The 25,099-nt window shown below is 32.1% G+C and overlaps 1 protein-coding gene across 1 annotated transcript in view; it reads left to right on the top strand.

The window, feature by feature from the left end:
* The window catches only part of LOC139526271 (ankyrin-1-like), a 126,452-nt gene that overhangs the window by 82,543 nt on the left and 18,810 nt on the right, over positions 1-25,099 (top strand). Inside the window, exons 17-24 of the mRNA XM_071321403.1 lie at positions 6,144-6,245; positions 6,821-6,922; positions 17,742-17,843; positions 19,072-19,173; positions 19,626-19,727; positions 22,530-22,586; positions 24,047-24,148; positions 24,544-24,645. Of these exons, the coding sequence (XP_071177504.1) occupies positions 6,144-6,245; positions 6,821-6,922; positions 17,742-17,843; positions 19,072-19,173; positions 19,626-19,727; positions 22,530-22,586; positions 24,047-24,148; positions 24,544-24,645 (771 nt within the window). The remainder of the gene's footprint in view (positions 1-6,143; positions 6,246-6,820; positions 6,923-17,741; positions 17,844-19,071; positions 19,174-19,625; positions 19,728-22,529; positions 22,587-24,046; positions 24,149-24,543; positions 24,646-25,099) is intronic.

Below are 25,099 nucleotides of genomic sequence, written 5' to 3'. Positions count from 1 at the left end.
GTGCTGAATAAAGAATATTTCCATAAAAAATTGGATGTGAAATACCTAAACGTATAAGTGGTCTGCATGTTGAGCTAAATTTACGAATGATGTCCTTATACCGATGATAAAATTTAGTAAATGTTTTGACTAGTTTGTGATATCGAAAACCCTAGGCTTGGTGTAATAATTTTTCAGTAATACATAAATTTTTCTCGTTAAAATCTAAAACATTGTTACATACACGAGCGAAGCATACAAGTTGAGATATATAAACACCGTAAGATGGTGACAAGGGAACGTCACCATCTAAAAATGGATAATTAACAATAGGAAATGAAAAATCATCTCTTTTATCATAAATTTTAGTATTAAGCTTTCCGTTAGTGATATAGATATCAAGATCGAGGAAAGGGAAGTGGTCATTGTAAGTATTAGCTTTATTTAAAGTAAGTTCAACAGGATAAATTTCTTTAGTATACATACTGAAGTCGTCATTATTGAGACCCAAAATGTCATCCAAATATTTAAAATTATTATTAAATTTGTTTATCAGATGTTGTTTCGATTGGTCTTTGCTGATTTGTGTCATAAATAATAACTCATAGCAATACAAAAACATGTCCGCAATAAGTGGTGCACAGTTAGTCCCCATTGGAATTCCGATAACCTGACGATATACGGAATCTCCAAAGCGAACAAAAATGTTATCTAGTAAAAATTCAAGGGCATATATAGTATCAAAGCATGTCCAATTGACATAGTTTTTTTGTTTATTGCTACTAAAAAATGACCTAAAAGAGTTTGAACATATATATTCACATTCTGACTTTTTAAATGCCCATTTAATTAGGTGGGTGAATTTTTTCTTAATGAGAATGTGAGGCAATGTGGTATACAGGGTAGAAAAATCAAAACTTTGAACAGATTCAAAATCAACAATATAAGCATGCAATTTATCAAGTACTTCCAACGAGTTCTTGACACTCCAAAAGTAATTAATTCCACTAGTTTCGAAAGCCTTATTTGAACAATTTATTATCAGGTTTTTTATTGTACCAAGTGTACTGGTAAGAAGAATAGACAATTAAGTTGTGGAACAATGGCTTGAAGACGAAATAAATTTATATTTGTAAGGTGTTTTGTGGAGCTTCGGAAGCCAATACATAGTTGGGACTTTCATTGTTTTTGTTTCTGCTTGTAAAGCGGAAGCTATAGTTTATGTTTGTTACAGATGTCGTTTTCTGAAAATGGAGTCAGTTGGAATGTTGGTGAATTGGTAATTTCTTTTTTCAGAACCTCAATGTAAAATTTACGTCAAACAATAATAATAGTATTAGCAGCTTTATCGGCCGGGACAAAAAGAAATTCCTTGGCTAGTTCTTTTAGTTTATGTTTGATACGAGAAATAGGTTTATTGTGGTTATTGTTAATAATAAAATGTTTTTTAAAATGTTGAATACGTATATCAACTATATTCATTACTGAATTGAAAAAAGAGTCCAAAGATTTTTTGTCAGCTTTTTTCCGTTTTATCCATTTCAAACAGTAAGTACGTAGTGAGTCGTGGATGATATTACGACACTCATTCCAACTAATAACTGAAGAGGGACTATATTTAGGTCCTTTACTGAGAAATGATTTTAACTCTCGGTCTTGAACGATGTTGAGATCTCCTGTTATAACATGGGAAATGGGTCCATAAATGTATGCGGAATTAATACAATAACATGAAGTAGGTGGATTTTCACTGATATTAACATCTTTACACAATTGGTTATAATTGAACACAAATTTTCGAGTAGATTTATTGTAAATATAACAAATAAGAGGGAGCTCAGTATTGTCAAAATATCCAGGAATTTGTTCTTTAACAGAATGGTCGTTAAATATACCGGCAATATTTACAAAATCAAAACCTTTATTGTCATACTTTATTTTAATAAAATGTTTTTTATGATCTTCAGGGCGATCAATTTTTGGAAATAGTTTAGAATAACAATATGCCATAATAATTTGAACTATTTCATACTTAGGACTGTTATATGAAATAAATAGATGTATACTGGTTCTTCCTATTTTTACATTGTCACTGGCAATTTATAACTTTCATACGTTTAGAATATGTTTAGATTTTTAAAACAAAACCAGTCCGTATACAGTGTACGTTACAGATATTTTATGTTTCGATTACAACAAACTTAGAGTAGTAATTATTAAAAAGTCTATTGTTCATGGTTATTTGAGTTTTATTGGCCAACCGACATCTTTTTTTTTTCATAGGGGCATAACCCTACCAATGAGTCGTTGAATCTTTACGATCCATGTGTAACGAAGAACCAGGGTCTGTTCCTGAGCAAATTCCGACCTTATGTTTTTTTCTACCTATTATGGTTACGGAGTTAGAATGATAACAAGGTTTTCGGTGTTAGGGGAGATAACCGCTATAAAGACATTGTTACGGGGTCATGCCCTATCACAAGATAGCTTTGGTTAACCGACACTAGATACTTTATATCATTTTAACATGTTGTGTCCTTTTTTGGGGGAAATATCGTTAATTACTATTTCTGTAAGATTAACCATTTTTGAGATATCCAAAATAACAAGGTTTTCGGTGTTAGGGGAGAAACCAGCTAAAAAGGAATTATTACAAAATGTAACAAAGTTGCCCATTGATAACCCACACATTTTCCACTATTCACAACTTCTGTAAGTATTAATGTTTCTGAGATTATCCAATACAAAGGTGTTAGGTGAAAGAACAAGGTCAACATACCAAATTGACCTTTAGGTATTTTTCAAAGTCACATGAATTGATGATGATTGGTAAAGATCCTAGGTGTCTGCAACTTACGGTTTCTGAGTTTTGGTGGCCAACCGACACTAGTTAATTTTCATAGGGGCATAACGAAGAACAAAGGTCTGGTCCTGAACAAATTTAACCCTTCGGTTTTTTCTACCTATTACGGTTACGGTGTTGGAACGATAACAAGGTTTTTTGGTTTCAGAGAAATAACTCGAACTGACAACATTTTTCGACTCAAAGGGTCTGTTCCGGATAGGTATTCATGACACGAATGCAAAGTGTGAACATGAAAGGGACACGTCTTACGGTTAAGGCTGATAACTTTTGAGAGGTCTTTCCTTTTATCATGTAAAATACATGTTCCAAAAGACGTAGAATGTATTGAAAAGTTCTTAAACACACAAAAAACTGTTAAAATATGAGAAAAATCAACAAATTCAGAGAACGATTGAAGGTCTTTCTAAATCAATTTTCAAAGTTATTAAAAAGAAGCTAGTTCCTGCTTACTCAAAGTTAAAATGGGCATAAAATCATCAGTTTCTTTATACTGATACGATAAATAAGTGGTTTCCTTTTACTTTTGAGTGAGAAAAAAGTTATAATAAGCTTCTTCCGGTGAAGTTAATCTCACTTCTGGTCTCATATGATAGCTTTTTTGTCACACTGGTTCCAAAAATATAGTTTTTATATACTTTTATACCAATTCACCAACATTCAAACTGACTACATTTTCAGAAAACGACATCTGTAACAAACATAAACTTTTAGCTACCGATTTACAAGCAGAAACAAAAACAATGAAAGTCCCAACTATGTATTGGCTTCCGAAGCTCCACAAAACACCTTACAAATATAAATTTATTTCGTCTTCAAGCCATTGTTCCACAACTTAATTGTCTATTCTTCTTACCAGTACACTTGGTACAATAAAAAACCTGATAATAAATTGTTCAAATTAGGCCTTCGAAAATAGTGGAAGTAAATACTTTTGGAGTATCAAGAACTCGTTGGAAGTACTTGATAAATTGCATGCTTATATTGTTGATTTTGAATCTGTTCAAAGTTTTGATTTTTCTACCCTGTATACCACATTGCCTCACATTCTCATTAAGAAAAAATTCACCCACCTAATTAAATGGGCATTTAAAAAGTCAGAATGTGAATATATATGTTCAAACTCTTTTAGGTCATTTTTTAGTAGCAATAAACAAAAAAACTATGTCAATTGGACATGCTTTGATACTATATATGCCCTTGAATTTTTACTAGATAACATTTTTGTTCGCTTTGGAGATTCCGTATATCGTCAGGTTATCGGAATTCTAATGGGGACTAACTGTGCACCACTTATTGCGGACCTGTTTTTGTATTGCTATGAGTTACAATTTATGACAAAAATCAGCAAAGACCCATCGAAACAACATCTCGTAAACAAATTTAATAATACTTTTAGATATTTGGATGATATTTTTGCTCCTAATAATGAAGACTTTAGTATGTATACTAAAAAATTTTATCCTGTTGCACTTACTTTAAATAAAGCTAATACTAACAATGACCACTGCCCTTTCCTCGATCTTGATATGTATATAACTAACGGAAAGCTTAATACTATAATTTATGATAAAAGAGATGATTTTTCATTTCCTATTGTTAATTATCCATTTTTAGATGGTGACGTTCCCTTGTCACCATATAATGGTGTTTATATATCTCAACTTGTACGATTCGCTCGTGTATGTAACAATGTTTTAGATTTTAACGAGAGAAATTTATGTAATACTGAAAAATTATTACACCAGGGTTTTCGATATCACAAACTAGTCAAAACATTTACTAAATTTTGTCATCGGTATAAGGACATGCAGACTTCTTATACGTTCAGGTATTTCACATCCAATTTTTTATGGAAATATATTTATAAAGCACAAAAATGTCAGTATTCACCTCAGAAACTAACAAAACCTTTAAATAGACTTATCAAAAAGGGATATAGTTACGATACTGTTGTCAGGTCATTAAAGATTGCTTATTTTTGGCGTTAATATTGATTCACTTATAGGGTCTTTGCATCGAAACTAAACACATTTATTCAAAAACCAGTTGTAGGCATGACACGGGTTATGTTTTTCTCATATATGTTATGATGGTATTATACTAAACCCCTAACGGGAAGGATTGTGCCTGATATTCAAATTATGAAATCATAATCTTTCAATCAGTTTTAGAGAATTAGTTTCAAAGTTGATACGAGAAACATGAACCTGAAAACCTGAACAATTAACGTGTTGACATGTCGGTTGTATAGGCAATACATTCATAAATAAAGATAATTAAAGAACACATGGTAATAAAAAAATAAATTAAAATGTAAGCTTTTTATGTTGCAGTTTGTCTGTTTGAAAATCATCAAATTGGTTTATAAAAGTACGAATTGGTATCGTGTGTTGACTTTTGAGATTGCTAATCTAATGAACTCGTACCTGTTTATCCGAACAGGTCATCCAAATACTTATTTACAATTGTAAATTTGGGAATGGATACGGGTTAATTTTTACTGTTTCTCGTTGACATGGAAATTAATGGTCTTAATACATAAATTAAAACGATATGACTTGGCTTTACTGTCTAAGCTATTCATTCGAACTAATAAGTCTATATTTGATGACGTTGATACTAGTATTAAGCTATACATATTTTTTTTAAAATAATATTGATATGTAATTCAACTGATTATTTTTCTAAACTAGTTCATTGCAACTACATAGGAGATCCTGTTTTTGGTGAAGCGTTTCATTTGATATTATCGATGTTACCGTAACGTTCAGTGGCATAAAAATTAAGTCTAATATCCGATTCATAAATTAGTGAGGTTGATTGTTCGACCGAAATAAAACGTTAAACATCAAATTACACAAACAGAAACAAATTCTGACTCGTTCGGAAAATACTGAAGATATTCAATTATCAGTTACTTATGATATTATACTTATTCAGCATATGGACAATCTAAATTATACATTTAGATATTTCAATTTAAATTATACATTTAGACATTTCAATTTTATTAAACAAATTGTTCTTTTGCAGCATTTAGAAGACTTGAATCAACAACTATAATCTACTTCATTTATAATTAATTTTTACTCCAAACAAAGTTGTGTGCGTACTGTATTTTCTAAACTGTATTGTTTATATCAGGAATCAAAGAAATTAAAAAATAATTGATAAGTGGGAATTGTATAGCGTGATTTTGACCAAGGTTAATTAGTTAAAAACATTAAAACTGTTCATATCTATAGTGGTTCATTTTTACACCTTAGTTAACTATTATGATTATTGCAACTTTATTCAGGATGGTGACACTCTTTTACACACGGCTACTAAAGGTGGACATCTTGACATAGTCCAATTTTTATTAGAAAATTCAGGCATTGAACCTTCTGAAGTAAATAAGGTATGTAATGTATAAGTAGCATCAACATTTGTTAAATCGGCCACGAAGATCATCTGATTCACCAAATACCATGTGAACTAAATCCGTCAGTGTCGTATAAGATTTCAGTATCCGGCTTTTTCGTAAACATATTGGTGTCATGGTAACAGTGCGACAGTCGTCTGGTCTTTTGTGATCATTGTAAGCTAATCAATAATTGGTTCCAGAAGAACGGAAAGTTTACCACAAATATGTAAATATAGATTTCCAAAATCTATGACAAACAAGACGATTTCAATTTTATTAAACAAATTGTTCTTTTGCAGCATTTAGAAGTCTTGAATCAACAACTATAATCTACTTCATTTATAATTAATTTTTACTCCAAACAAAGTTGTGTGCGCACTGTGTTTTCTAAACTGTATTGTTTATATCAAGAAACAAAGAAATTAAAAAATAGTTTATAAAACGAGTGGGAATTGTATAGCGTGATTTTGACCAAGGTTAACTAGTTAAAAACATTAAAACTGTTCATATATATAGTGGTTCATTTTTACACCTTAGTTAACTATTATGATTATTGCAACTTTATTCAGGATGGTGACACTCTTTTACACACGGCTACTAAAGGTGGACATCTTGACATAGTCCAATTTTTATTAGAAAATTCAGGCATTGAACCATCTGAAGTAAATAAGGTATGTAATGTATAAGTAGCATCAACATTTGTTAAATCGGCCACGAAGATCATCTGATTCACCAAATATCATGGGAAATAAATCCGTCAGTTTCGTATAAGATTTCAGTATCCGGCTTTTTCACATAATGGTGTCATGGTAACAGTGCGACAGTCGTCTGGTCTTTTGTGATCATTGTAAGCTAATCAATAATTGGTTCCAGAAGAAAGGAACGTTTGCCACAAATATGCAATTATAGATTTCCAAAATCTATGACAAACAAGACGATTTCAATTTTGAAATAACAAATTGTCCTTACCTAAGTAGCAATATTCAACTCAAACTGCATAAAGTGTATACATTTCTCAATTCAAACAAATTTAAGAGCTTGCATCTGCCACTAGGACTTTGTTAAACGTCATTTGCGTCTGTGCTAACAATTAATGAATCATTTTATTTTCCAAAAAATGTCATTCATAGAAAATATAACAAACTAAAAGTTATCATGGCTATAATTATATACATATGCACAATTGTGACTCTACAATATGTCGATACTTGTATTGTGGCGTTGCACAGCTCATGTTTTTCTCTGACTGTTATTGACACAATCCATTGCAAGTTATAAGTGTACTGATTTATATTTTAATCATACATGATACATTAGTTTGTAACCCGGATTTGTTTGTATGCCCCACCTACGATAGTAGAATGGCATTATGTTTTCTGGTCTGTGCCTCCGTTCGTTCGTTCGTTCGTCCGTCTGTGAGTCCGTCTGTGCGTCCGTTCGCTCAGGTTAAAGTTTTTGGTCAAGGTAGTTTTTGAAGAAGTTGAAGTCCAATCAACTTGAAACTTAGTACACATGTTCCCCATGATATGATCTTTCTAGTCCTAATGCCAAATTATAGTTTTGACCATAATTTCATGGTCCACTGAACATAGAAAATGATAGTGCAAAGTTCAGGTTAAAGTTTTTGGTCAAGGTAGTTTTTGATAAAGTTAAAGTTACATCAACTTGAAACTTAGTACACATGTTCCCTGTGATATGATCTTTGTAATTATAATTCCAAATTATAAGTTTGACCCCAATTTCACGGTCCACTGAACATAGAAAATGATAGTGCGAGTGGGGCATCCGTGTACTATGGACACATTCTTGTTTTTCTCTCATTCGATTTATAAATTTCAAACAGCAGTATACTACTGTTGCCTTTATTTACGAACAGTCAAAAATATATGAAAAGTACACAAAAAGCCTAAATCCCCTGAAACAGTACTCAGAATAATAATAATAATAAAAATAAACAGATAACAAACTGCAATGAAAACGGACAGATTTAATGACAGAGCATTTTTTTATTATTTATTTATCAATAATTTAAAATAACACCAAATGATAGCTTTACTTACATGTACTAATGGAGATACATTTACATTTTGTAATCATTTTTTTTTTCTCAAAATACTGCTTTATTAATTAATAAATAAAGCAATCAAAACTCTATATACACCTCATTTACTTTAATTTTTGACAAAAAAACATCTGAAAAGTGACGATTGTTTGCATATTTGATAGATTCTTCATATTTAAGCTTGTATCGGAGGGTTTTTAATAATCAGTTAAATTTTGTCACATAATCTAATTGAATCAATTGAAAAAGACACTTAGGTGTTTAAAACGTTCCAAAATCTTTCGTTAGATGAACCTGAAATTTGAGGTCAAAATCGACCCTTACCGGACCTTCTCCAAAAGAACTTATTTTACATTGAGTGTTCTTTAACTTTTTTTGTAAAGCCATCGAACCTTACCCTAATATTCAATCGCACATTAGCGTGATATACCATCGTACTTTAGCGAACAAACAACCATCGCACTTTAGAGAACCAGCAACCATCGTAAATTAGCGTTAAACACCATCGTAGTTTTACGTAGACTATCGCAATTTAGATTGATACATATATAATATAAATATTTTAAAAAAAAAGTCACCAGGTAATATAAAAGTTAAGATATAACAAAAACTTTATTGAGTTCTTAAAGAAACGTAAACAAGTAAAACAAATTAGGAGAGCTTTCATTTGTCCAGCATTTTCAAATGTTTAATGCATGTCATTAATATAAGAAAATGTATCTATAAACATAATATGAAAAGTCATTTTTATTATCTAAAACATTTTTTGTAAGTTTTGTTTAGATATTTAGTAATTTGGTGTTTTTTTTACCATTGATCAATCAAGTTGACTGAGTCCACAGTTATATATTTATGAAAATGTAAATACAAATAAAATAGACCCCACGCTTATTGTTGTCCTATCAAGTTCAACTTGTACACATGGTTTATGATATGATATTTCTAATTTTAATGCCAAATTAGAATTTTCTCCACAATTTAACTGTTCAGTGAACATAAAATATGATAGTACGAGTGGGGCATCCGTGTACTTTGGATACATTCTTGTTTAAATCTACTGTAAGCATAGTAATTAAGATTAAATACAAACTATGATACGCAAATTAATGCTTTTCATGCATCGGCTATGAAGGCATATATGCATTAGGTTTCCTGATCTGTGTATCTGTAATTTTGTCCTCTGTATTCCATTGGGTGAGTCCATCAGTCTGTAACCTGCCTTAAGTTACAGTTTTTGTCCAAATTACAAGGTTATTTGAACATAGAAAATGACAGTACGAGTAGGACATCCGTGTTCTATGGACACATTCTTGTTCTTCAACGCTGTAAAGGGAGGCCTCGCTGCCAGAGTGATCGAAGTAGTCGAACTAAGCTATCGCAAGCCTGTCAACACATAGATTGTGAATTCGACTATCGCATGTTGCAGGTGTACTCGATTACAATCTTAATTGAATAGGATAGTAAGTTTTCCTACTGATGGTTGGCGGTTTTCTGCAATCACTCCAGCTTTTATATAAACTGAACGTCAAGAAATAACGCAAAAATGCTGAAAGGTTAAACACCAACCAATCAATCAATGATGTATACAGTATTTGATTAACTTGCTGTTGTTCAATTATTAAACCTATTCGCAAAATCTATAAAAGGGAAGAAAGGCGTAATGTAGCCAAAACAAATGCCAAGACAGACATTTAATCCACTTATTTACACTCCGTTGTAAGAGGAGGATTTTAAAGGATCCAACGATAAGTAATAAGTTAACAATATTTTTCTTTCTTTTGTTTCATTTCATAATTTTCAAATAATTTTAATGCATTCGCATTCATAGACACATGTAAATACAGCCACCTTCTTTGTAATTGAAGAATGAAGATATCAACCTCTATAGACCGCCTAATTATGAACAGAATAATGCATTTTTCATTAATGTTCATATGTAACATTGATACAACTTGGTTTAAGCTTCATTTTAGTAGAGATTGCATGTCAACAAAATTTGTGTATTTCTTTAAAAAAATTGCCAAAAAATGCATATTTTTAACTTTTCTGAAATAAGGATTTTTGCGAAATAATCAAAGGAGTAGGTCCAGTAAGACCCCTTTTTGGCCCCAAATTATAGCAGTTTTACAAAATTGTTAAAATGTAAACTTTTATTTATTTATTGGACAGAAGAATGCTTCTTCTAAATGAATATGGCCTGTTTTTGACAATATAATGCACAAATATCGTATACTAGCACTATTAAGTCATGCTAAATTACTGAAATCTTCACAATTCTAGCATTTTAGTTAAATTAAGACGGTTTTCGTGTAAAACGAAAGTGGCCGCATTCGTGTTCATCCTTAATGTTGAAATATAAGTTGTATTTGATGATAATACATAACATATATAAAGGTCGAGGATGAACACGGATGCGGCCACTTTCATTTTTGACAACAACCATCTGAAATGTGGCATTTTTGGGCATATTTGGTAGATTTTTCATATTTGAGCTTGAATCGGATACTTTTTAATGACTAAATCAGTTAAAATCTTTCACATAAACTAATTGATTCAAATGAAATAGACACTTCAGTGTTTAAAAAGTATTCAAAATCTTTCGTCAGATGAACCTGAAATTTGAGACCAAAATCGGTCCTTACCGGACCTACTTCTTTTCTCAAGTGTTTTTCAGAAAATTGCAAATGTGTACAGAATAGTTAGCACTGTATTTATGAAGTTTGGATACTACTTTACCAAATTAAATAGAAAAATATGTGGGATTTTCTTAAGTTTTATCACCATAGCAACCGATTTTTTCCTTGGAAACGGAGTTTTTATTTGCAGAATATTGCAGTTTAAGAGCTTAAATGTCTTGAATTGTTTCATAACCGATAAGAAAATACATAAAACCTAACGAAAACTTTAAATTGTTATCGTCAAGTGTTGTTGACTTCAATTGTTACCATAGAAACATATTTTATCCATAGCAACATCCATTCCAAAACTGCATAAATAGAAATTTATGTAAAAAAATACATAAAAAGAAATTTGGAATATGACTTCATTCTTTGCTTTACTAAAATTCTTGCTTGTATGTTTTTCTTTTCTTCAGATGGTTCAAGAAAGGTTTATTTATGTTGTAACATTGGTGTTGGGGGTTGGGGGTTTTGGAAAAAAGGGGGGATGTACTATGTTGATTTTTTAAAATGATTCTTACAAAAGATAGTTGGTTTTGGTCTACGTTTTTTTCGCGTTCATCATTCGATATCAATTTTTGAATGCTAACAGATGATGAACTTCATGGAATTGCAATACCCTGGCGTAAGGAAAGGAAAGGTATGTATGGCCATTAACAATTGTAAGAAAATTCTTAATTTCTTCGGGCAAACCCCCATCTGAGATGTTATTCCACCAGCATAAATCACAAAATTGACCTGTTACATAATATTAAGCTAACAAACTAATAATAGAATCATTCAGTCCAAGCATTTCTAAACTGCATTTGAAGTGTGATGGACGGACGGATAGACGGACAAGTAAATTGAACACATTTTAAGTCGGTTGGGTCAATTGGTGATAGTTAATATCAGAAGTCAAGAATAATGGAATCCTCTTACTATATAGGTATAAACATATCATTAAGAACTCATTTGTTCATGTTGTAATACTACTATCACGCAATTCGAATTCAGGATCCTCGAGATAGACGAATAGATACATCTGCTAGGTTGGAATTGTGCTAATCCCGGTAAAATAATTATGCTATTACCGGAAAAATTATTGTGCAAAATAATTGTATTAACTATCAATCATTCCTTACTTTACATACTACGTATATCTCATAAGTTAATGATTCTGATGACATTATATCTTGTTTTGTGTCTGTGTTTGTGTTGGGGGGGGGGGGTAGATGAAGCACACTTCTTTTCCATCTGAAATCCCCCTCCTCTCCTCTCATTTTGTTTGGGTTGCATCTTCCAAAACAATAGTTTTGCTACTCTTAACGCTTTTTTTAACCTTTACATAAATTACGCCCCTATTTTCTGTGTCTGTCTCTGCAACCTTTGTAAAAGACTGTGCAGAAATCCAGAGATTCGGAATATAACCACTAAGCTGAGAAAATCTGCATAAATACAAGATTATAATAGTAATAATTTGAAGATAAATTCCACACATGGTCTTATTCAATAAACTGCAACACTAGAAACAGCGCAGTACATACCAATCTTTTTTTTCTTTGAAATTATCAATGCTTTCTTGTCCCAACAAGTTGTAATCATTTAGGAATACAAGACTTTAGTGTCCCATGTGAAATAAAACAACATATTTCCAATGTCCCATGCATTGCACGCAATTGATTTATGTAAGGTACAAGGGCAAAAACTAAAGAAACACTTGTATGGCCCCGCCGCAATTGGGTTTGGGGTTTGGGGGGGGTAGCAGGTTTAAACCATAGTCGTCACAAAGTTGGTTTCCATTTTATAATTTTAGTTTGACACAAACAAATCTTATGAAATATATATACAAAATGCTTATTACCACAAAATAGAGATCAAATTGGAATTTTGTTGTAGCACTATCAACTGTGTAATTCGCCTAAAATGACCTGGTTAACTAAAGAAATTTCTCAAAGTGACCATTTGACCTCAGAAGAACCTTGCTGGAGCCCTTTTTTCTGCCATTCATACCATCATATTTTTTTTTTTTTTTTATCTTTTATGTAAATTTAAAATAGAAGATGGGGTATAATTGTTAATGAGACAACTCTCTACAAAAGACCAACATGACACAAAAATTAACAACTTTAGGTTACCAAACGGTCTTCAGCAATGAGCAAAGCCCATGCCGTATAATCAGCTGTAAAAGGTCCCGAAATGAAAACGTAAAACAATCCAAACTAGAAAACCTAACGGTCGAACTTTGGTGTTGGGTTTATATCTATTGACATAACCTTCCTTTATTTTTTCATGAATTTGATATATGACATTGAGAAGTTATAGAAAAGAGTAGGTCCGGTAAGGACCGATTTTGGCCTCAAATTTGAGGTTCATCTAACGGAAGATTTTGAACACTCGTTATTCACTTAAGTGGCCATTTCAATTGATTCAATTAGTTTATGTGAAAGATTTTATCTGATTTAGTCATTACAAACGCTCTGGTTCAAGTTAAAATATGAAAAATCTATCAAAAATTAAAGTGGTCGCATCCGTGTTCATCCTCAACCTTTATATATGTTATGTATTATCATCAAATACAACTCACATCTCAATATTATGAATAAACACGAATGCGGGCACTTTCATTTAAGACGGAAACCGTCTACAATTTAACTAAAATTCTGAAATTGTGAAGATTTCAGAAATTCAGCATGACTTTATGATGCTAGTACCCGATATATGTGCATTATATTGTCAAAAACATATTTATGTAGCAGAAGCATTCTACTTTCCAATAAATAGCTAAAAGATTACATTTTCAAAATTTTGTAAAACTTCTCTACTTTTGGGGCCAAAAAGGGGTCTTACTAACCTTCTCCTTTATTCTTTAAAAAAGAGCGACGGGCGTAATATGCGTGCATGGTGCAGCAGCTTGTTTTTATTTTATAGAACTACACCACTTTCAAAGTCTAGGGTCAGCCCCTAAAGATATGAGTACACTTGAACTGTGCAGTATATCTGAGGTAGTTAATGTACACCCTAGCATAGCATTATCCTGACTTAGCATAACATTATCCTAATTGTAGCACAGTTATAACAAAGTGATTGTACCCTTGTTATGTGTGAAGTGTTCTTAAAAGACCCTGAATTTATATGTTTTCTTTTTGTCTGTCTTTCCATCTGCCTGTCCTTGTCACTTCAGTTTCAGTTTATGTTTTTATTATTGGTCTGTAAGCTTATACTTATAAATTAGGTTTCAAGTTGAATCTCTTGCTGGATTAAATTTGCGAGGGTTATTGAGCTAGAAAAAATAGAATTTTCCCATTGGTAAAGGATATTATATTACATTGTCAGAGCAATACTTTCAAAAATTATATGGACCTTCACAAAAGCGAGAATGTGCTATTGCAATCCCCATGAAGTCCATAAAAGAGGGACGGAAGATACCAAAGGGATAGTCAAACTCATAAATCTTAAACAAACTGACAACGCCATGGCTAAAAATGAAAAAGACAAACAGAAAAACAATAGTACACATGACACAACATAGAAAACTAAAGAATAAACAACACGAACCCCTCCAAAAACTAGGGGTGATCTCAGGTGCTCCGGAAGGGTAAGCAGATCCTGCTCCACATGTGGCACCTGTCGTGTTGCTTATGTGATTACAAATCCGGTAAATAGTCTAATTCGGTAGGTCACATTCATGAAAGGGAAGGGGATTGTAGTTACGACGTAAGGAACATATCCGATATCATTTGTAAAATGGTTATTCCATAACGGTCAACCAACTCGTGATGGCGTCCGTAAAATTTACGAAGGGATGATTTCAACTTCACCATTTGGAACTCTTGGTTTAATAGCTTCCTTGTAAATAGCAACCCTCTATCAAGAAAATCATGATAGGAAATGCAAGCACGGGAATATCGTATCAATTTGGAGATATATACCCCGTATGCAGGTGCTGCTGGAATGTTGCTACTTAGAAATGGAAAGTTCACAATTGGAAAGCTGAAATCATCTCTTTTGTCGTAAAGTTTTGTTTTCAACCGACCCTCATTGTCAATTTCTAGATGTAAGTCAAGATATGAAGCCGACTTAACTGTATCTGTAGTATCCTTTATCTCTAGTTCGATGGGATAGATTCGTTCCACATAGTCACCAAATTTTGAATTGTTTAGTGAAAGAACATCATCTATATAGCGGAAAGTAGAGTTATCTATAACCATAATCTGTTATTAGCATTTCATGAATGAATAGTTATATTATATGTATGTTTTATTGTAATATGTTATTCTGATTGGCTAACTGCACACCACGTGTTATTCCTTAAGCTATTGCATTACCCAATAAAACATATTATTCATGATAACACGAGGTCCCATAATAAAGTGCACAGGTTAATTGAATTAAAAAAAATGAAAGAAATCGTGTTTTCATGATCCTAGCTAACTAAAATGTAATTATAAGTATTGAATGCTTCTTTTTGTAACTTCATAGGGTTGTAAAAGCGTTGACCGTGCGCACATTTTTAGAAAGAAGTGCTTCCACGCTTCATACAAAATGTACTTCTGTCAACGCTTTTACACCCCTATGAAGTTAAAAAATGAAGCATTCAATTCTTAATTATAGATTATCAGATTGAAACGAAATATTGTAGGAAAAAAGAAAAATAACAAATATACGGAACACTGAGGATAAGTCCAATCAGAAAGTCCATAAGCAAATGACAAATCAAAAGATCAAACACACAAACAAATGGATAAAACATGTCATATATTACTGACTTGGTACAGGCACTTTCTTATGTAGAAAATGGTAGATTAGTTTTAAAGCTTTTATCCTTGATTCTATTGAGTCTTCTCAAGGAGCAAAGAGTTAAACAGATTAAAGCATGCAGTTATATTCCCATTAGAAAAATGAAAATTGTTAACATAATTTTTACATTAGATTATATTACATATCTTTTGATTGGATGTTGTTATGGGGGACATTTGTTACCATGGCAACTATTATAATAACTTGACCGCTGTAGTTTAGTGTTAGGGTATTTATATGCTTCTATGTATTTTCATAAAGGTTTGAGAGCTATTAGACATTGATTTTTTTCTCTCTTGACTTTTCATAGCTTTATCATTGACAAGTTTATGTTCTCAGAAAATATTAAAGAATATTTGAAATTTTATAAGACGTTTACAGATGGCTTATTATTATACATGCTACAAGATTTATAAAAAAAGAATGCGGGTCAGACGGCAAATTGGTTTAAGGCATTCACATGAATAAAATCAGAGGTTTCCGAAAATCGGACAAAATCCAAAAAACATGACAAGCGAACTTCCTTATTACTAAACTATGAATCTAAAACCAAGTTATATCGATGTTATATATATGAAATTTCTGGAAAACATTTGATTCTATTTATAATCAGGGTCTCCGACCAAACGTTATCTTTTCAAGAATCTACATGTATGATATTTTTGAAAAAATAAACCGCTCCCTTTTTTGTCCCAACCTTCCAACCCAATGTTACATTACATATTACATTTGTTGAACCTTATGAAAAGAACAGACACAACTGTTAGTGAAGCAAAGGATTCGGTCATATTACAATTTGAATATAAACACCCTATATTTATGTATTTTTACAAAAATTTCTATTGATGCAGTTTTTGAATGGATGTTGCTATATATAATATGTGTTTATGTGGTAACTTTTGAAGTCAGCAACTATTAACAATGGTAATTTAGTATTAGCGTATTATTTTGTGTATTTTCTTATCGGTTATGAAACAATCCAGGACGTTTGAGCTCTAAAACCGTAATAGTCTGCAAATAATAAATCCGTTTCCAAGGAAAACATCGATTGCTATGGGGATTAAACTAAAGACAATCCCGCGCATTTTTCTATTTAATTTGGTAAAGTAGTATCCAAACTTCATAGCTACAGTGCTAACTATTCTGTACACATTTGAACTTTTCTGAAAAACACTAGACAAAATATGATAAATTCGCAAAAATCACAATTTTAGAAAACTTGAAAATATGCATTTTTGGCTAAATTTTGTGGACATGTAATCTTCATTAAAATGAAGCTTAAACCAAGTTGTATCAATGTTACATATGAACATTAATGAAAATTGCTTGATTCTCTTGACAACCAGGCTCTGAATTGTCGTGATTTGGCTGATTTTTGAAAGATTTTACCACGATTAACAACCCCAAAATAGAGCGTCCGTTACCATGGCAACCACTCATATTTTCCCACTCAAATTTTTTTTGAGCAGTATTCACTTACTGCTTCTACAAGGCCAATTATAGATAAAATCTGGAACCCTCATGTATCACATGTAAATAGCACTCTGTCTGGTTCTTATAAAGAGCTGTACTTAAAATGAATGAAAAAGCAAAGCATTGGAGATGTTAACATTATATCAAACTAAATTAATCAACATATTTCTTTTGATGAATCCATTCAGATAAAAATAAATGAATTTGACTACAACTTCTTTGAAGTCTCTCCTAATGTTAAATTTCATTTATAGCTATTTCACCTTCTACAATCACTTTTTTATCAGACTCTTTCTTACTCACTAACTGTACATCGGAAACCATCTTTAGAAATGTTTGATTGTTATATCGTTTTTTTTTTCAGTCAAGATAACTGTACACTTTTAAAACACCTTATCTTTATACTAAAATATCTCTTTTTTTCAGTTGATATTTAATGAAATGTGTGTGTGATTTAGATGAAATTAAAATGCAGAAAAAATACCCTGTATATTTTAGAATGGCAACACTTGTTTAGACATAGCTCTTAGAAGAGGTGACATCGAAATAGTGAAATTGTTATTAGAAAGATCTGATATAGATACAAGCCATATAATTAAGGTAATGTTTTGGTTTGATCAAGATGACCAATCATTGAATTGATCTGTAGGTTGCATCTTATAGATACATAACTTGGGAAAGTTACAAGTAAATATACATGTGAATATTGTTTATATTGAAATCTATTTTAACCTTATAGTCGAAGTAGGGATAGTTAAGAAATTTAGTGTTTGTTTAAAGTCTTAGAAGTTCGGGGCATATAAACACTGAAATTATGCCGCACAGCCCTATATTTTGACCTTTGAAAAAATTGTAGTTCACATGAACTTTAGATTCTAGGATATGATTTTTTCAAAACGTCATACTATTAGTGAAAGTGGTACAGTTTTAGCCGTTAACGGAGTTCCTGGAAAATGCATTGTCAATATTTACAGAAATGCAACCTAGATCCTTACTGACCGTGCTTTGATATCAATAAATTAAGTGAAATTACTGCGAAAAACTTCAGTAATTTTTATATTAGTCAGCGGTCGAACTGACATAGCTGTTAGTGTACAAAAATGGCAGAGGTTAATACATCATCCAAAATCTTTGAAATTTAAAAAATCTGCCTCCAAAAATATAATGTTTGACTTTATAACGTCTTAATTATTTACTTGTTAGCAACTAGAACCCTAAATATTGTTTGCTTGTTTTTAATGTTTATACCGGTTGGTATAATTATCGGCTATGTCGTGGCGTTTTTTTTTTTGGATAAAAGACGCTGCGGTAAATGGAAATAATCACTGAACTTTTAAGACAATATTAATCAGTTATGGTGGGAGTAAAACACACCTCGTAATGGCCATGTTTGTTTTTAACAATTGAATAAATTAAACTTAATACCAATTAATGATTCAGAAAAATTGCGAATACTATGAATTGTTTGACATTGTGTATTGTTGGCTTTTGTTATATATTTAAATTTTCCGATACAGTCGTTCATTTTCATAAATTTTGAACACTACAGCCCCTATAAGTTCAGTATGTTGATATTCCCTTACATTCAGCTAATAGATGTGAACACATAAACAGTCTGATATAGCCTGTGTGTTTTATAAAAAACGTTCAGTTTTCAGTACCCATTTTCGTATTTCAATGACCTTTACTTAGATATAATTCTTGAAGTTTGTCCGTTATAGCATAAATAAGACTTACAGAATATTTTGTTTATAAAATTATCTCTATAAGGTCGTTCATTTGTTTAACTCCGTATGATACTATACTCATTGCAACCTTTTTATTTCAGTATGGGGATATTCTTTTACAGGCAGCCGTTAGAAATGGATGTATAAACATTGTCAAACTTGTCCTAGAAAAAACATATATCGATCCAAATAAAGAAAATCAGGTACGGAATGTAGTACTAAACAGTATTATTAACCCTTACGAAAAATTGGTCCACATAGTTTTGCTGATAAAATCTATTCACACCTTTGAAACATTCTAAATCTTCAAATGGAAGAAGACATATTGTACCGAAACAGACTGTCACACACATATAGTCGGTTAATTCACACTAACTGCGACAAAGATAATATACAATTCAGATCCGTGTAATTTGAAAACATTTACACTTGTATATCTTATTATTGAAAATGTGCTCTAAACATGGCTGCTGAAAACGACAGGACTCGAAAAATACTACGCCAAGAGCGTACTTTATGAGGACATATGTTTGACTCTATACAAATGTACAGTTTCAGAGGAAATGCCTTTTATAAAACTGTCTCTAAATTTCGAAGTTTTTTTTCGCGTGATGTTTGCTTATGTGAACAATGTAATTATTGAAACTTTATTCAGGATGGTGACACTATACTACACTCTGCTGTGAAAGGTGGACATCTTGGCATAGTCCAGTTGTTATTAGAAAATCCAGGCATAGATCCAACTGAAGTTAATCAGGTCTGTAGAGTATCAGTAACGTAAATCTTTGTTAAATCGACAGTCATCGAATTCAGCCGATAACAAGAAAAGAACTCCGTCATACTCGTATAAGACTGGTTTAAGAATTCAGTATCCAGATTTCGATGACATACAAATGTATATATGGAAAGGTAACCATGCCAACGTCGTCAGGTGTTTGTTAATATTGTAAGCTGATCATTTAACGGTTCTAGACGGACGTACAGTTATGTTTACAAATATGTAAATATAATTTTCCAAAATCTATGACACACGATTACAGTTTGAAAATTATAAATATACTCACCGTATCAGTAATATTCCAAATTCAATTGCGTATGGTATAAAATTGAGAATGAAAATGGGGAAGGTGTCAAAGAGACAACAACCCGTCCATAGAGCAGACAACAGGCCACCAAAGGGTCTTCAATGAAGAGATAAACTCCAGCACCTGGAGGAGTCCTTCAGCTGGCTCTCAAACAAATATGTAAAATAGTTCAGTGATAATGGACGTCATACTAAACTCCGAATTATACACAAGAAACTAAAATTAAAAATACATGTCTCAATTTCTTCGATGTTCAAGATATTGCAGCTGCTACAAGGACTTTGTAATCGTCATCGGTTTCTAAAAAAAAGAAGATTAATAAACTAGGTGTTTGGCAAATAAATTCATTCAAGGAAGTTATGCAAAAGTCAATGTTTATTTATTTATCGCTTGAAAATATAAAAATCATTTTGTAAATACAGTTCTCTGAAGAGACATATGTAACCCTCAACATTGCTAAGAATATCATAAAATTAATTATATTCAAATTTTATAAACTATATTGCTAATGCAATTATTTTGATATTGTATTCAATTTAAACAGAACATTTTTGTCATAAATAAAGGAAGCTGTGGTATGAGTGCCAATGATACAACTCTTCATCCAAGTTACAATTTATAAAAGTAAACCATTACAGGTCAAGGTATGGCCTTCAACATGGAGCGTTTGCTCACATCGAACAGCTAGCTATAAAGGGTCCTAAAAATTACTAGTGTAAAACAATTCAAACGGGAAATCCAACGGTTTTATCGATACAAAAATAATCTAATTCATATTATATTTAATAAAATTTAGGAGATGTGGTATGATTGCATGTTTTATGTACAACTCAACTAGGACTAAACACTGCTAAAGGGGAACTGCACTGTCTTTTAACATGTGTAGATAAAAAATTATACTATTAATAAATAGATAGACAAATTATTGGTCATATATATAAAAAGCTTGAGATATGGTTTTAAATTTTACTTTATTAACATATACGTGAACATTATACAGAAATAACTTATCGAGGAGTAAAATTATATATTGTCCCGTAAAATTTTACATATTAACATAAAGAGGTTTTGGAAGATTGCCAATGAGATTAACATCCTGGTAGAAGTAAGAAACTACAAGTACAAGATAAATAAGATGCTGTGCTGTTTCACATTTGTCTTGAGTTGGTAGAGGTTTAGGCTCCTACTTATATGTTTAAACCAGCGAAATTCTGGTGTGTGGCTGTCCCAAGTAAAAGAAATATCATAAAAGGTTTTAAAGTTTAACACATGTGTCAGATTATTCAGCCTGATAACCAACAGGACCGACGTGTTTAATCTTATATCTTGAAAGATGTAGAAAGAGAAATTCTGAAAGGCGTAAAAATGTTTAGAATACCAAGATTTACCATTATATTGTCAAAAATTGTTAGTCAACGTCTTATAGAGGTTATTGTTCTCATATAAAAATGTTCATATTCCATGCCCCACCTACCATAGTAGAGGGGCATTATGTTTTCTGGTCTGTGTCTCCGTCCGTTTGTCTGTCCGTTCGTCCGTTCGTCCATATCTGTCCCGCTTCAGGTTAAAAATTTTGGTTAAAGCAGTTTTTGATGAAGTTGAAGTCCAATCAACATGAAACTTAGTACACATGTTTCCCATGATATGATCTTTATAATTTTAATGCCAAAGTAAAGGTGTGACCCCAATTTCATAGTCCACTGAACATAGAAAATGACAGTGCAAAGTCTAGGTTATAGTTTTGATTAAAGTATTTAGACAAGGTAGTTTTTGATGAAGTTAAATTCCAAACAACTTGAAACTTAGGAAACATGTTCCCTATGATATGATCTGTCTATTTTTCTTGCCGAATTTTAGTATTAACCCCAATTTCACGGTCCACTGAACATGTAAGATGATAGTGCGAGTGGGGCATCCGTGTACTATGGACACATCCTTCATGTTATTTTTTTTTAAATGTTTTGAGCAAGTGCTTTATCAGAAGAAAGCATCTGTAAATAACAAACATGGAACAAGATCTACAGATAGAATAGGAATGATTATCATGGTTTTTTTTTTTTTAAATATTTTCATACTTTTGCAAAAGGATTTCTTCAGTATCTTTCAAAAGTTACAGTGACCACATGAGCACTAGATTTGAAACAATTTCAGTAAACATTGAACACTTTGGCAATCTTTCAAGGAAATATCGTATTCTCATTTGTTTTAGTTTAACTTCCAGAAAATATGAGGTTATTGTTTTGTTTTTTTGTCAAATCTGAACAATTTGACATAACATGTTTATGCAAATTAGTATACAGGTTGTTTAATTTATGCTTATTTGCAGCTAAAGAAGAATAGAGGTTATTAAAAAAGATCTCAAACTCCAAAGATATTCTTTTTAATTGTATTTTTATATTCAAATATTTTACTTACAAATGTTTCTTTTTTAAAATTAGGTATAAAAATAAGAAATGTAAACTTATCTTTTTCAGCACGGTGATATTTTAGTATTGGAAGGAGAAGAGATAGATCCAAACAAAATGGATAAGGTACATAAGACAGTTTCTATCGGTTTTGTCAGACAATGTTAAAACGGTTTAGATATCAATTAAAACAATGTATTTGCAATGTTACCAGTAAATGTTGCAAAACTTGTTTCCGAATCCACTATAAATAAATAAATATGTTCAAACTATTAAATATGTACACCAACGAGCAAAACACGTAGATTTAAAAAAAAATTGGAAAAGGCATAAAAAAGCAACAAAAAAAATGATAAAAAAAATAAATTGAAATAAGTACGTCTGAGTCAGTGACAACTCTACAACAGATTTATCCATCGGATCGCCATCAATGATGGTGATACATGGCTGTGTACATTATGTATATACTACTCGTCTAAACATCAACCCAACAATGTTAGATCTATAAATTTGCTTTCGCAAATCTTTTGTTCTTCCCTCGCCGGGATTCGAACCCATGCTACTGTGATATCGTGACACCAAATCGCCTGCACTGCAGCCGTCCCGCTAGACCACACGACCACCTGGGCTCTACAATAATAAAGCTTTCAGTGGCCGGGTGTTACCTTTCCTCGTCAGTTTTAATCTAGCGGCGTACTACAGTACATGATATATAAGGCATGGAGATGTTAATGTTACAGATCAGCTAAATTATCTATGGTAAAGGATCCTACAAATTAATGTAAGATACAGTCACAGAAAATAATTATATTTATAAGTACGTCTGAGTCAGTGACAACTCTACAAAAGATTTATCCATCGGATCGCCATTAATGATGGTGATACATGGCTGTGTACATTATGTATATACTACTCGTCTAAACATCAACCCAACAGTGTTAGATCTGTTAATTTGATTTCGCAAATCTTTTGTTCTTCCCTCACCGGGATTCGAACCCATGCTACTAGGATATCGTGACACCAAATCGCCTGCACTGCAGCCGTCCTGCTAGACCACACGACCACCTGGGCTCTACAATAATAAAGCTTTCAGTGGCCGTGTGTTACCTTTCCTCGTCATTTTAATCTAGCGGCGTACTACAGTACATGATATATAAGGCATGGAGATGTTATTGTTACAGATCAGCTAAATTATCTATAGTAAAGGATCCTACGCAAATTTTTTGTTCTTCCCTCGCCGAGATTCGAACCCATGCTACTGAGATATCGTGACACCAAATCGCCTGCACTGTAGCCGTCCCGCTAGACCACACGACCACCTGGGCTTCACTATATATATATATATACGTCTGACATTGTCTGAGTCAGTGACAACTCTACAACAGATTTATCCATCGGATCGCCATCAATGATGGTGATACATGGCTGTGTACATTATGCATATACAACTCGTCTAAACATCAACCCAACAATGATAGATCTGTAATATACACAACTCGTCGAAACACATATATATATATACAAAACAATTTTGCCTCCCATTTGTAAGATTCACTCATTACACTTACTTATGATTTCTATTTCAGTTTGGAAACTCTCCATTACAATGTGCTGTTATGGGTGGGCATCCCGATATAGTGCAACTGCTCTTACAAAAATCAGATATAAATCCAAATAAATTAACGAAGGTATGAAATATTGTTCCTCCCAGAGCTGTTAACCTTTGTCTGTTCTGCAAATACAATTATCAAATAAAAAGTCCACAAAATGATACTTCTACGTATACACCTTCGAATTCGCCCACGTAATACAGCAAGAACAAAAACACGACTCCTGATTTCACTAGTAAATAAAAATTTTAACAAAATACATTAACATTATTATATGTACTTGTTTATGCTATCTCCCTTTAAATAAACAAAGATACTATAAAATAAAGATCCATGTAGACTACTTTGAAAACATTTAGATTTGTAAATCTTATTACTGAAAATTTGTTCTATTTATTGGTTCCAAATTGCGAAGTTTTCTTCACGTGATGTTTGCTTATTTAAAATACTGTGATTATTGAAACTTTATTCAGGATGGTGAAACTCCTCTACACTCTGCTGTGAAAGGTAGACATCTTGACATAGTCCAGTTGTTATTAGAAAATCCAGGCATTGATCCTTCTAAAGTAAATAAGGTATGGAAAGTATCAGTACCGTCAAGCTTTGTTAAATCGACCCTAACAGTCATCGAATTCACCCGATAACAAAGAAAAGAACTCCGTCAGACTCGTATAAGACTGGTTTACGGTTTCAGTATCCGTATTTTTCGATGACAAATAGATGTGAAGGAAACCATGCCAACGTCATCTGGTGTTTGTTAACATTGTAAGCTGATCATGTAATGGTTCCAGACGAATGGAAATTTTACTACAAATATGTATATATAATTTTCCAAAATAAATGACAAACGAGACGATTACAGTTTGAAAATTATAAATTAACTCTTCCAACCAGTAATTTTCTAACTTCAATTGCGTATGGTATAAAATTGAGAATGGAAATGGGAAAGGTGTCAAAGATACAACAACCCGGCCATAGAGCAGACAACAGCCGAAGATCACCAATGGGTAGGCAATGCAGCGATAAACT

This window comes from Mytilus edulis, chromosome 6 (genome assembly GCF_963676685.1).
Source record: "Mytilus edulis chromosome 6, xbMytEdul2.2, whole genome shotgun sequence".
NCBI classification, from domain to species: domain Eukaryota; kingdom Metazoa; phylum Mollusca; class Bivalvia; order Mytilida; family Mytilidae; genus Mytilus; species Mytilus edulis.
The sequence above is the reverse complement of the archived record's forward strand: the minus strand, read 5'-3'. Positions and strand labels throughout refer to the sequence as shown.